This window comes from Apaloderma vittatum, unplaced genomic scaffold (genome assembly GCF_000703405.1).
Source record: "Apaloderma vittatum isolate BGI_N311 unplaced genomic scaffold, ASM70340v1 scaffold24637, whole genome shotgun sequence".
Lineage (NCBI taxonomy): Eukaryota > Metazoa > Chordata > Aves > Trogoniformes > Trogonidae > Apaloderma > Apaloderma vittatum.
The window spans coordinates 9,167-22,396 of record NW_009727073.1 but is presented as its reverse complement, the minus strand read 5'-3'; the positions used below and the strand labels follow the sequence as shown (position 1 = coordinate 22,396).

At 38.6% G+C, this 13,230-nt stretch overlaps 1 protein-coding gene across 2 annotated transcripts in view; it reads left to right on the top strand.

Moving 5' to 3' along the window:
* Positions 1-4,650: 4,650 nt before the first annotated feature.
* TRA2B (transformer 2 beta homolog (Drosophila)) overlaps positions 4,651-13,230 on the top strand; it is a 12,252-nt gene continuing 3,672 nt past the window's right edge. The window contains exons 1-5 of one of the 2 annotated variants that reach the window (XM_009873559.1): positions 4,651-5,308; positions 9,235-9,397; positions 9,905-10,093; positions 11,453-11,568; positions 12,764-12,847. In XM_009873559.1, the coding sequence (XP_009871861.1) occupies positions 9,365-9,397; positions 9,905-10,093; positions 11,453-11,568; positions 12,764-12,847 (422 nt within the window). In that variant the 5' untranslated portion in view covers positions 4,651-5,308; positions 9,235-9,364. Of the gene's footprint in view, positions 5,309-9,233; positions 9,398-9,904; positions 10,094-11,452; positions 11,569-12,763; positions 12,848-13,230 lie in introns of those variants that run through there. The other variant, XM_009873558.1, reaches the window with a different exon arrangement.

Sequence of the window (13,230 nt, the reverse complement as noted above, 5' to 3'; positions counted from 1 at the left end):
CGGAACGAGTGGAAGTGTTGAAATCTTTATAGCAAAGTCTTTTTGAAACGTAGTTGTGCAGCATGTGATAGGACAGCCATTGCTGTCCCATCCCCTTTTCTATTCTATCTTTTCTGTGCCTCTATTAAAAAAAGTATAAATCATGTGCAGGCAATCTTCACCAAGGCTTAAAATGGGTTATATATGAACTTTTGTGAACCGTAAATAGGCAAGTCATATGTAGCGTCTGCATTTGTAAAACTAGAAGATCAAACCATATAACTACAAGCCTGCTATTTCTGACTAGTTCAGGGAGTGGCTTTTCTAATGCTATTGCCAGTGTTATGATTTTTTTTTGCCTACTTAAGGCTTTATATTTTACTGAGTCAGTGGATTTCTCCTTTTTCAGGCTGGAAGTGCTAAAATCTCTGCTGAGTAGAAATGTTGTTTGGATAAATAATCTAGGATATGACTTTCTAACTGTCTGTTAAACTGTTACAAGTCCATGCTGCCAACAAGAACTGCTCCTGAAAATGTGTTCCTGCTTTCCTCCTTGTGTTTGTGTAGTCAGTCAGATCTGGGAATTAAATCAGCTGAATTTTTTTTTCCCCTTCTGATTCCATTTCCAGCTGCATTGGTTTGCAGACTTGATTGTGTAGCCACAAGTCCTAACATCAGCATTGGGGATGAAGAGGAAATAGGAGGTGCTTTTGCAAGTAGCGAGACTTGCTGTTCCAGCAGTGATACAAACCTAAACTGCCTTATGTCAGAGTTTAAAAAGACCAAAAAGGAAAAAGATCTCCAGTCAAATTTTACTTCACAGCTTTACTCCATAGTGGGTTTCTTTTTAAGAGAGTCTAGAAACTTGTTTAAGTGAAGAAACAATAAATTACCAATACTTCAAGTACCGGAAATATAATGTCAATGTGCTGCGATAATTGCCATGTTTTTCCAAGTCACTTTTATTTTGGTTTCATTCTTTGAAATTGTGCTCACTGAAGTTCATGTGACTTTGGCATGAAAGGGTTGGAAGGAAGACTAGTTAAACATGGCCTCATCCTGTGAGTTAGGAAATCACTTGGTATGTGTCTGATTGGAAGCTGTTTGATATGGTAGTCAGTTGAGATTTATTTTTTTTTAATCAGTAACTTGAATGGTATAAATACTGCATTTATAGATCTGCTTACGAGGTACTAAACAGATATATTTTCAGAAATGCTGATTGTATTACTCAGGTGTTGAAGAAGGTCTAAGGAAGCACTTTGAGGAGGTTACAAGCAGTCTCATCGCTTGCTGCCACCAAAAGCCCAGGACACTCTGTTTTTTGTCTTCATCAGCGGGTGCTTGGTCTGGCTTCTTGTTGGGTTGGTTCAGTACCCTAAGCTGTCAGTTTGCTTTTTGCTCATGGATTCGTTTCCTGCCAGCTTGGTACTGAATGAGCCTGCAGGGTCAGCGCAGGTGGCAGAGGTGCTGTGGTCGGTTAGCTTGATTTTTTTCAAAAGCGTTCTTGTCTTTTTCTGGTGAAGTTTGGAAACCGTTGTGGAAGAGGGTTGTTCTGCTTTCCATTTAAGTGGATTCCCAGCCCACCGCTCCAGCAGTGATCTGATCTGGTGATCATGTGCTGGGGGGCGGGCAGAAAAGAGAGACAGAAACTCTTATTTCTCTGATGGATGAGCTGCTAAATTCAGTGATAGAGAGACTGAAGGAATGTGAAATTAGCACAATTAACGCTTTGAGTAAATGTGACTGCAGATTTGGTGATGTGCAATGTAAGGCTGCACCTTTTCATAGGAAAACAAGTGAAAATAGTGTTTATAGGAATTCAGGATTTTAAAAATACTAATAATTTTACTTGCCTCTATCTTATGTTATTAAGGAACTTAAATGTAGTTTGTATTCCTGAGGAAAAACTGGATCTCAGAAGTGCAAAGAGCACATGGTCCTCACGTTTGTTACAGCTGCCTCTGTCAGTGGAAACCTTTTCTGTCTGCTGCCCCCAAAGTAATCCTATTGCTGTGACATTGTCTGCTTCTAGAATAGATGACTGTAAAGCATCTTTAGGAGTGTACTCGGAGTGATAAAAATACCACCCCTACAGTATTGCACATTGTTTTTAATAGGCTTAAAGTATGGAAAGAATAATTTAGAAACCACAAGCCTGGACTAAAGGGCTTCCACCTGAATTCCAGTAATGCCTGATGAAGGGGAAGAGCTGTTGGTAAAGATCAAGGGATCTGGTGGTTTTTTAAAATCCACACTTCAGAATCTCCAAGTTAGAAAAAAATGGTTATGTGTGGTGAACACCAGTCTTTTGATCTGCTTACCAGCAGCGTTTGAGTATAGATAGGATAAAGAATGTTGTTTCTTCTTCCACATGTCACGAAAAGAGCCTATTGTGGCATTTTTAAAAATCTTCACAAAAAACCCCACAAAGCGGAAGAGCAGAAAGTAGAAAAAGAAAATATTGAGGACAACACAGCCAGGTGGTGGATTGAAGTGAGCTATGGGAGTAGCTTCTGCAAACCCTCAGTGGGTGTCACTGTAATGGGGGGTAAACTCAGTTTGGAGTGCTACAGGCTCTGGGTGCTTGAAATTTTGCATAGGGGGGATTTCTTGTGGGTTAGGGTGGGGGTCGGTAGTAACTTTGAAATTTTAGGGGTTATTACCAGTCTTAGTCTTAGTAATAGTCAGAGAAGGTGAGGTGCAGCAAGCTCCTTTGTGGCTGAAAGTAATAAAGAAGTGACACAATCCTGTAAACTGCGCTAGACTGAAGATAAAGGTTTCAAAGAAAGGTGATTGGGAAACAAAATGGGGATGTTTAAAAAATGGAAAATGTTGTAAAGTCCAAAGGAGCTGCATAAAAGTAAGACAACTGTTTAGTTTTCTAATTTAGGTACACAGTTGGTTTTTTTTCTGAAGTTTTTTTTCAGATCCTAGGTATCCAGTTTCCACCTCAGTTAATATAGCAAGGATCGTCCAAAAAAGTGTGTCAAACAGATGAAGACTTCACTCATTTGCTTATGCTAATACTGATTTCTCAAACTTTTACTGACTCCTAAAAATTCTAAGAAGGGTGTGGGGTATGTTTATGGGCAAGATCCTCCCTGCTGCTTCCTTCATGCATTTCTTCTCTCTTTTCAGTATTAGTCCACCTGTATTTGGACATGGCTCCTCATGTCTAGCCTGAATCTGTCAAGGGGACTGTATTTTAAAAATAGAAATATTTTTCCTCAAAGAATAGCCTTAGCTCTGTTTTTTAACCCTTTTTCAGTCTTGCTTTGTCTAACTTTTTTTAAAAAAGAAAAAAAAGAACTGAAGACTTCTGATGGCTAAATTAATAAATTAACTCAGAACTAATCTCTGTGAATTGTTTTCTTTCAAAGATAGTAAAGGGTTTAGGTTAAACTTGTTGTTAGTAACTTAAATTAGTTTTCAATATTTGCACTACTCTTTGCAGGTTTAATATATGAGGTCACTATACTTTAAAACACCTCCTTAAACACCTTGACAGAGAAGAATATGGCCTTGACCATCTTTGCATTATTTCTGTTGCTTTTGTATTAGTTGAAAATCTGCTTTATCCTGCAAGTTGTGTTTCTTACTCCACCCCCCATTATCACATGGTAGGCAATTGTGAACAGCTACACTTTGTTATATGGGAGTGGTTTAAGCACAAATAAATTTTAGGTTAGCAAATGAGTTTTTGAATGCGTAGTGTGGAATGCCCATTGAGTGTTCAGGTTTAAGAGATGTTACAAAGGTAAAATTAGTGGGTTTTTTGAGTAAAATCTGCTACTCCAATATGTTAGTGAGCACTCTTAATCAGAATTGACACAATTTAGAATTGCTTGGTTTTAGGAAACATGGACTCTGCTGCTGAATTAAGAATACCTTCTCATGTATTCAAACCAATTATTTAAGCCATGTGACTGAAGTTAAGCATTATACTGATTTTAAAAAGTTAAAAACACTTATTAGGTTCTGTCATTACCAAGGAAGATTACAAGTGAATAATAGAGTAGATGGGGTATTATACCAGAACAATGTGTGTGTTTGTGTGTGGCACAGAATTGCATTTGTGGTGGATTGAAAATTGTTATTTACTTGGAAGCATGAAGCTTGCAAATGTAATCACACTTGTGCAGGCAGAGTAGGTGTGAGTGTACTCATAAACGTTCAAACTAAGCCTTCTAAACTGCAAGCAAAGTCCCAGAAAGTAAACATAATTGTAAGTCATTGGAAGACCAGTTGCATTGTGCTTTCAGCATTCAAAAAGCACGTCCATTAGTTGTCTCTGGCTGCAGTAGGGACCTTGCTTAAGTCACCACTTCTTGGTTTTGTCTAAGTATGTGGCTAACAGTACAAAGTATTTTGAGTTTCCTAATGCTAGTGTTCGTTAGTCGATACTCAGTTGATCCACTGTGTGTTTGCTATTAAATATAGGCATAAATAGCAAATTCAGTTACTTTAGTACTAAGTTAAACTGAGTTGACTGAATCTGTGTATAAAATAGTAGGGCATTTGGTAGATTCAATTCTTGAACTGCATATATAGTAAAAGTCCACAAAACATATTTTTTTTTCTAGTTTCAGTTTTGGCACTAGATTTTATCCTGGAGTTTTTAAATATTCTTCATCCTGTTCTTTTTCTATTAAGGTTAATGTTGAAGAAGGAAAATGCGGAAGTCGCCATTTGACAAGTTTTATAAATGAGAATTATTTGAAGCTCAGGAATAAGTGAAGCTGAAATTTGAAAAAAAAGAAAGTGAATGCATGCTAATTATCAGACCAGAAGTCCCACTTGTAGAATATTGAGCAATTTGTGTGAAGTGGGGAAGATGAAAGAAGTCAGAATTTGAAACGGAAGAATGAAGAAAAGGAATAAAAATGAAGTTAAGATAAGAAGTAATCTGGAATCTGAAAGCACTACGCTAAGTAATTACTAGTCTGTTTATGTGTCCCTGTATATTTTGCTAAACATGCATGCATTATCTGTTTAATAGCAAAAGTATATGCAGGGTAAAGAAGTCTCTACCAGGGAAAAAAAAAATCTTCTTAAGAATCTAGGCAGTTCTAATGCCAACTGCCCGGACACATAGCTATGAATTTTTACCATTTATTTCACTGGAGCTTGTTTACAGACCCTAGGTAAACAAGAAATTGTGTACAAATTAGGCTTTCAATATCTGCGTGCAGGAATCCCGTTCTGCTTCCAGAAGCGGAAGTGCTCATGGGTCTGGCAAGTCGGGGAGGCACACCCCTGCAAGATCTCGATCTAAGGAGGATTCCAGGCGTTCCAGGTCAAAATCTAGATCCAGGTCTGAATCCAGGTGAGTTTACTTCTTTTACCTCTTCCTCTTCACAAGTTGGATGATTATGTTGGAGGCGAACTGAAATCCAGCTTCGCCCGGTTCTCTTTCCAGAGATAACTGGTCATCTGCGGACATGGAATCCAGAGGGGCCTGTGTGATTTCAGGATCTGAAAAGCCAGGCTATCAAGTTAGATCTTCTTGCAGCTATTTCCAAGAGGTAGTTGGCTACGTAGGCTCTCTGCTGATAGAGTTTGGAGGTGGCCTGCCTTTTAAGTTTCAGAAAAATGGATAGTTTCTGAGTGTGAAGCATTAGGAATTCTTGATCTTAGGGGGATTTTGTGCATTAAAAGAAATGCGTGCATCAGCAGATTTTCCATTTTAGGTCACATTAATGTATTACCTTTTCTCACTGGAAGCAGTGATGCGTTGAAGTAGTTAATTACATATTCCCTGAAAAAGGAGCAGTAGAGATAAATGTGGATTTCAACAGACATCTGTCTGGCCTTTTAAATATATATTAATATAATTTCAAAATTAACAGGCTGGAAAGCATTAAAGTTTAAGACAGCTTTCCAAGCTCTCACAAAAAAGTTCCAGTGAACGTATCTTGCTTATTGTATTTTATGTGACAACACAAATGTACAATATGAAAATACCTTTTGTACTCTATACCTGTCCTTGTACTCATGTGCTAAAGAGCTGTGAGCAGTGACAGAATTCCTCTTAAAGCTGTTAAGAGACAAAACTGACACTTAAAATATGCCAATAGTCTATAAAGACCGTAAATGACACTGCTAGCTACTTTTCATTGGCCTTGCTGGGTGTCACGTAAGAGGTGCATGCTTAAAGAATGGAGAAGCAGCAAAACCTGTACATGGGTGAATGATGTTATTTTCTTAGAAGTCTAAATAATCAAATGTTGACTACAGAAATACTTGTATCGATAGTTCCTTTACTTATTCGTAAGCATTTGGATTAACAAACGTGGGTTTCAGCAGTGGGATTTCCAGCTCATTCACGATATACTTACGTATAAGCAATGCGTTAGGCTCGCCAAAGCCCAGGGCTCAGGCTGGAGGAAGACATTGTGCTGTTAGCCGTCACTCATGATGGAGAACACTATCAGCTACAGTATTTAGGTCCCCTTGCAAGATCAAAGTGATCAGTTTTTAAAGGCTGAGGAGGAAAATAGGTGGGAAATTTTGACAGCAGAGGAGTGGGCTTGTCTTTTCTGTGTACTTCAGGCATAGTCACAAGTGTCATATCATGCACATGGCAGTCAGTCCCTGTAGTGAGAAAGCAAATATGTCAAATTAGATACTTGGTAGCGTCGCTGTGTGTAGTATGAAATCAGAGTGATGTCTAGAATTGCTAGTAGTGAGAGGTTAATAGGCAGAGTCATCTCTGGGCTCAGACCATGTTCTCAGGGCTTTACCCTGTTGGGTTTTGAAAACCTTCAAGGATGGAGACTGCAAAACACCTTTGGGGAACCTTTTAATTTTAAAATAACAAGTCAGGACCCAGCCAGGCATGTCCTTGTGCACCTTAATCCATAACCCCTAGGGACTGTATGCTCTTCAGAGCATCGTGTTTCTTACTTGCAGAATAACCATAATAGCGTATAAAAATGCAGTCTCAAGTTTTATAAAGCGCTGGAACAAGAAAGTACAAGATCTAGAATTTATGAGAGACTAGTAAATTATTTGCAAGAGATCATCCTGTAAATAATACTCTGGCAACTAACTTGTTACTTTTTGATGGATGAAAGTAGAAGCATATGACTATCACAGCTTCCTGAGCATTTAACAGCTGTCTTGAAAATGCCTATGGCTGGAAATACTGGAAGTACATTGCAGAGTTAAGAGTGTGTTCATCAGCAGATTTGGGCAGTATTCTGTCAAAGCACATAGTTAGAACCAACATAATTACATCTCTCTTCAGTGCCATCACATATCTGAATGTGATCGATCGCAAGCAGTTTGTCTGTCTCACCAGAGAAATTACATGTTGAGAACTTCTGTATTTCTTGGTAGTTTCTATTGCAAATGTATTTGTGAGTTACCAGCTTTATAAATTAAACTTTGAATTGGGAACAAATCTGTGTTCTGGTGTATTTATCAGTTGGTGTGTGAATATACTTGATGTAAAAATCTGCTTTTATAGACATTTTCATCTGCAGTGTAGCAAGATTATTATCTTCGACTGACTCCCTAAAGTCCAAGCAATTCTTAATGAAAAAGAAGGATTTTCAGCTGCAGTGGCTTTACAGCAGAGGAGAATGAGTAGTGGTGGAATGACATTTAAGGCAACAATATAAGCAGTGCCTGTTTAAAATAAGCCTTGATCTCTCACATAACAGATTGCCTGGTTTTCAAGTGTCCAGCCCTTGTTAAATGTGCTGGGTGCATTCTCTTTACCTGGAACCATCAGTTCTGTGTTTGTCTTCATTTTTTTCTGTATCATTGGCTGAAACGTGGGGGTATGCACATGTTGACCTTTTAAAAATTATTTCTGTCTTTCTTTACTGTCTTCCCTGCCTCAGGGAAGTTCTCTCTTTTTTTGTTTATTTTTTTAACTTATTGCCAGAAATAATTCATTCTTTCTATATACATAGTAGTAGGACACACTGAAGTAATTTCTCCTGGATATGTATCCATGTTTCAAATTGAACTTTGCTGACTCACTTCTGACAAGGTTGAAGGCGCTTCTTTTTTTTTTTTTTTTTTTTTAAAAGGAAGCCTATAATGTAAAGAGTGTATGTTGTGCAGTTTGGCTGTCTGGTGCAACTTAGCTAGTGAGAAATCCTGACTGTGGAAGAAGCTGTTAAATGCTCAGGAGTTAAAAAGGGTTCAGGTTAAGAGCCTTGTTCATGCCAGCATAATGGTGGTGCTGGCACTGTGGAACACAGTTGTGCGATGAGGGTAGCTTACGGTCTTGGCCCGAAGGTTAACAACTGACGATTAAGAGCCTTTAAGTGTTAAACTTATTTATTGCACTTCTTAGCCGTGCGGCAATTTCCTTTGTAGTTGTGCGGAACACATTATTCAGTGACTACCATCAGCAGGCCAAGCTCAGGTGTAGTTCTGCTTTAAGTGACTGTCCTGGTTTTTAACTAAGATTGTCTGTGTTGGAAGGGCTAAAAGTTTAGTAGGGGGAATTAAGTGTTTCAGAACCTCATCTCCACAGACCTAGTGCTGTCAGAAATCATTTCTGGAACTGTTCCAAGGAGGCCTGGGCTGAAATTAGTGAGTGGTTCCACCTTTTTTGCCTAAATACACTTGAAGCATGAACATGTAACGTTTTTGAACAGTTAGTGTTAAACAACTGTTGAAGTACCGGAAGTGAATAAGTCTCCTACTGCTCAGTTTCATCATGTTAAACTCTGTTTCGGGGACGTTTGTCAGACTTCTGGGCTTCTAATTAAGCACAGTGTAAAAAGTGTGTTTGCTTTTTGGTATCACTGAAAGCAGTGCTATTTTGAGTGCTAAAATAAGCAGAAGCATGTGCTTCTGCAGTAGTGCATGCTTTATGTTAAGTCATATTTACTCCTATTCCTTTTCCATGTTAAGTCTTTAAAAGTAAATTTTTACTTAAATGCTACTGTAATTGCTGTGAATATTCTAAGCATATACATGTCAAACCAAGATAGCCTTGTTAGAGAAGGTTAAAAGCTAGTGGGGAAATAAAAGCTACCTGAAACGGAAGTTGAGGTTCCTGTTCTGCAGTAGAAATGCTTGGACAGCATCTAGAGTAATCTAATTGTGAGATTTAGAACACAGTCCTTCAGAGTAGTGACTAAACTGATTATAGCTGAATCATGTGGTACTACAGGTTCTAGAAAATGGTTATTTGAGCTTTTTGTTTGTGAGTATGTGGTGCGGTTTTGAAGGGTTAAACCCACCAAACTAACGCTGCACTTTTTTTTTTTTTTTTTTTAAATTCAGATCTAGATCAAGGAGGAGTTCCCGTAGACACTACACGAGATCACGCTCTCGTTCCCGCTCTCATAGGAGATCCAGAAGTAGGTCTTACAGTCGGGATTATCGACGACGGCACAGTCACAGCCATTCACCCATGTCTACCCGCAGACGTCACATTGGAAACAGGGTATGTCTGTTACAGAAGTAGATGACCCGCACATAGTCCTGAATACATCCTGTGATGGTGTCTTTATTAAGTGAGTGTGCAAATCAGCTTGCTTTTAGCTGCTTTCCAGGCTCAGGTGGCTGAGCACAGTGTGGTTTGTGCTGAAGTAGGAGTGGAGAGTAATAACACAAATGAAGATGTGATCTCTATGTGTTGTATATGTATCTTTTCCTCAGTTACCACCTAGCTTTTGGAGGGGAAACTTTCTAAATACAGTACCTGTTAAATGATGTAACTGTAGTTTGTACAGTACCCTGAGAAATGCAAAGTATTTTTGTGGAAGGAGGCTTGTATATCTGTAGGTTCGATTGTAATAATGTCTATTAGCAAGTTGACCCGACCTGAATCTCAGCAGTATCTTCTTGTTTTGTCTTTAAGCTCTGACAGTCATAACTTTCGAAATACCTTGTATGGCATATACAAGCATTTTTATTCTAAAAGCTATCCATATTATCTCTTCCTTTATAGGCAAATCCTGACCCAAATTGTTGTCTTGGCGTGTTTGGGTTGAGTCTGTACACCACAGAAAGAGATCTGAGAGAAGTTTTCTCCAAGTATGGTCCAATTGCTGATGTTTCCATTGTGTATGATCAGCAGTCTCGGCGTTCAAGAGGATTTGCGTTTGTGTACTTCGAGAACGTTGAGGATGCTAAGGAAGTAGGTTGGGGTGCAGAAAATATGGCATGTTTGCTGTGTTCTCAGTTGCTGGGATGTTTATCCTCTAACATGATACAGCCTGGGGAAACTCAGGGCCTCAAAAATACTTGGCATCTCAATGTCAGAGTCTTAGTTCAGAAGAATCATAGAACAGTTTCGGTTGGAACAGACTTTCAAGATTGAGTCCAACCTTTGATATCTACTGTGTACCAGAGGAGAGAATGGAGAGGTGTGAATCTGGTCCCTGTGCAGGCTGAGCTATTTTATAATTCACAAAAGCAAACTTCAGGCTGCCCATAGTGCAGACTGTGCCAGCACAGAAAAGAAAATGGAAACCCAGGCTCTCTGTTCTAATAATTAAGTGAAAGTTCTTCCTAATTCCACCTGTGATCTTGTATTTAGTAACAGACACGTTCAGAGCTGATCAGACATCCATTTCGGACCTTTCTGTAGAGAGTGCTAACATGTCTTCTGCTGACTTCTAGTGCTTCAGTCTGAAAGGAGTTAGGAGGAATCTTTCCTTAAAATGAAAGGGTGGGCTTTACATGGCTTCATGGTGCCTGCACGTGTCCATGGGAAACACTGAGGGATTCAGTAAATTGAAGCAGTGCCAATACTGTATATAGGAAATTATGGGATTTGTGCTTACAAGTGCTACAGAATGAACAGGGAATTCTGTACTCCACAGGTAATAGAATTCTACGCTCAGGCCAGCCCTTGGAGAGGGCAGTATGCTCGTGCACTGTGGCTAGGCTTATATTTGGCTTAAATTCCACTACGTATCATCTCTGGTGTTGTCTTTTCCGAATTTGACATGAAGACTTCCATTGTAGGTTGGAACTTTGGATGTTGGTCCTGCTACTTGGCAAAAAAAAAAATAATGGTTTTCAGTTTTTTCTTTGGGTGTACTTAGGACTCAGATATTACTATAGTCAAGGTTATGGTAGGTTTTGAGCATGTATTGGAGATAAAAAAATCGGCAGTGCTCTTTGCATTTCTAAATGGCTTTGTTTCATGGTGCACGTAATTACACCACCCTACATAAGCATGTTCAAAGGTTGCTCTTAATCATATTGGAAAAAGAAATGCCGAAACAGTTTTTAAATTATGTTCCTTTCAGGCTTTTTATGTAATAAATGTCACATTTTAAGGTGGTTGCTAAAGCTTATATCCAGCTGGCCTAGAAATGTCTTAGAGGTTATGTTGGGTGTTAGTTTAAGGCCTAAGTGAAACTTAGACGTGCTGTATCCTAGCTGAGCCATTTTAGGGCTTCTGTTAGTACTTGAAACAGGGGCTAGAAATTTGGGTTAGTACTAAAATTGATACCTACAGCCAATTGTATTTTATGGCTCTGTTTAGGCCAAGGAACGTGCCAATGGAATGGAGTTGGACGGAAGAAGGATCCGGGTAGACTTCTCCATAACAAAAAGACCTCACACACCTACCCCTGGAATCTATATGGGAAGACCTACTTAGTAAGTTACCTGTAGTTTGCTTTTTTTCCCAAACCACTGCAGGATAGGATTGTGTCTTGTGTTTTTTTTTAAAAACTGTTCTGTAATCCCTGTGTGTTTTTTCAAGTTCATCAGGCTTCTTCATTAATGCACTGTTCAGGAAGCTGTTCCCTTGCTTAAGACTGGTGTGTTGTCCATTATGGAGATGTTTCAGTACTAGAAACTAAAATGCAAATATCACTGTTGAGGCCTAATCATTGTTTAAGTATTTTTTTAAAAAAAAAAGTCTTAACAAGAGCTATGTTAACATCGATGTGGTTGTCTGGAAAAGCATCTGAAAACTACAGAAAATCCTCAACTAGTTAAGAATGCTTTTCAGAAATTGAAGAAAACACCCCTCTCCCCCCCCAACCCTACATGTGGACAGCCATCAGTAGTAATGCATATCTTCCAGCTCTTTAGATAGGAGGTGTTAATTTATGTAGCGCTTCTCTGCGCCTGATCTGGGGTCAGCCTGGATAATAGTGAGCAGAAACCTGTGTTCTTCAGTTATACAGCCCAAACTTGAGCTATCTAAACGTTTAAGTCAGTCTATGGTATGATATTTTTGACAGTTACAGATTATTTTATGTTATTGTCCTGTGTACTTTCAAATATCAGTGTCTTTGGAAGCTCAAGTTTTTCAGTGAATTAACAAATACTAATTGAGCAGCTGTGTGGCATGGCAGAGTATATTTTTCAACGTAACGTTGCCAAGAATGTAAATTGCTTTCCCAAGTAATTTCCCAGTTGTTTTCCCAAGAATTACGGTACTGGTGGTTATGTAGTTGATGATGTGTTGAGGCTGCAGGATTTTTTTTTTTTCATCAGAAAGCTCTTCCAAAAGGAGCTTTCTGAGAGTTAAAAGTGAATGAAGGGTCGTCACAGAATGGAATTCCTTGTATGCCTGTGATATTAAAAGGTTAAGAGGTTTCAGACCAAAGAGTAAAGTAGCTGTCTTAAAGTTCAAGTGTTTTTAAAAAGCAATTATTTAAGTAGTTCTGTTCCCATCTGCGCTGATGGGAAAGTAGGAGTGCTCACAATTATTTTGGCTGAGAACATGAGGTAATAATATAAACCAGTTAAAATGGTGTATACTTAACTGACTGTGTGCCTACTGAAAAGCACTGCAAGCAATATGAATGTTTTATTATTAATTCCCTTTCACTACTCATAGTGGCAGCTCACGACGACGAGATTACTATGACAGAGGGTATGATAGAGGATATGATGATCGTGACTATTACAGCAGATCGTACAGGTGAGGCAGTATTTGTGAATTTGACTGCTTTTTAAACTTTGCTTTCTCATTGACATTTCTACCTATATGAATGTTAAACAGTAGATCCTACATATGTGTGCCAAAATATTTTTGTACTGACTGTCATTCTGGAATCTTAACTGTGAAATCTTTACCAAAATGACTGTTCAGTACAAATCAGATTGGTCAGATCAAGAAGTACTTTGTGATTTTTAACTTGTGGCATCGGTTAGTGCATAATGTTGTTTTTTTTCATCTGCATTAAGTGTATTGGTTGTCTTTGAAATCTGTTGTTTGCGTGTTCTTAAAATGTGATTTATTCCTTGTTTAGATCATGGCATCACCCTAAGTCTTCCATGCTTAAGTGTTACATTTTTCATTCC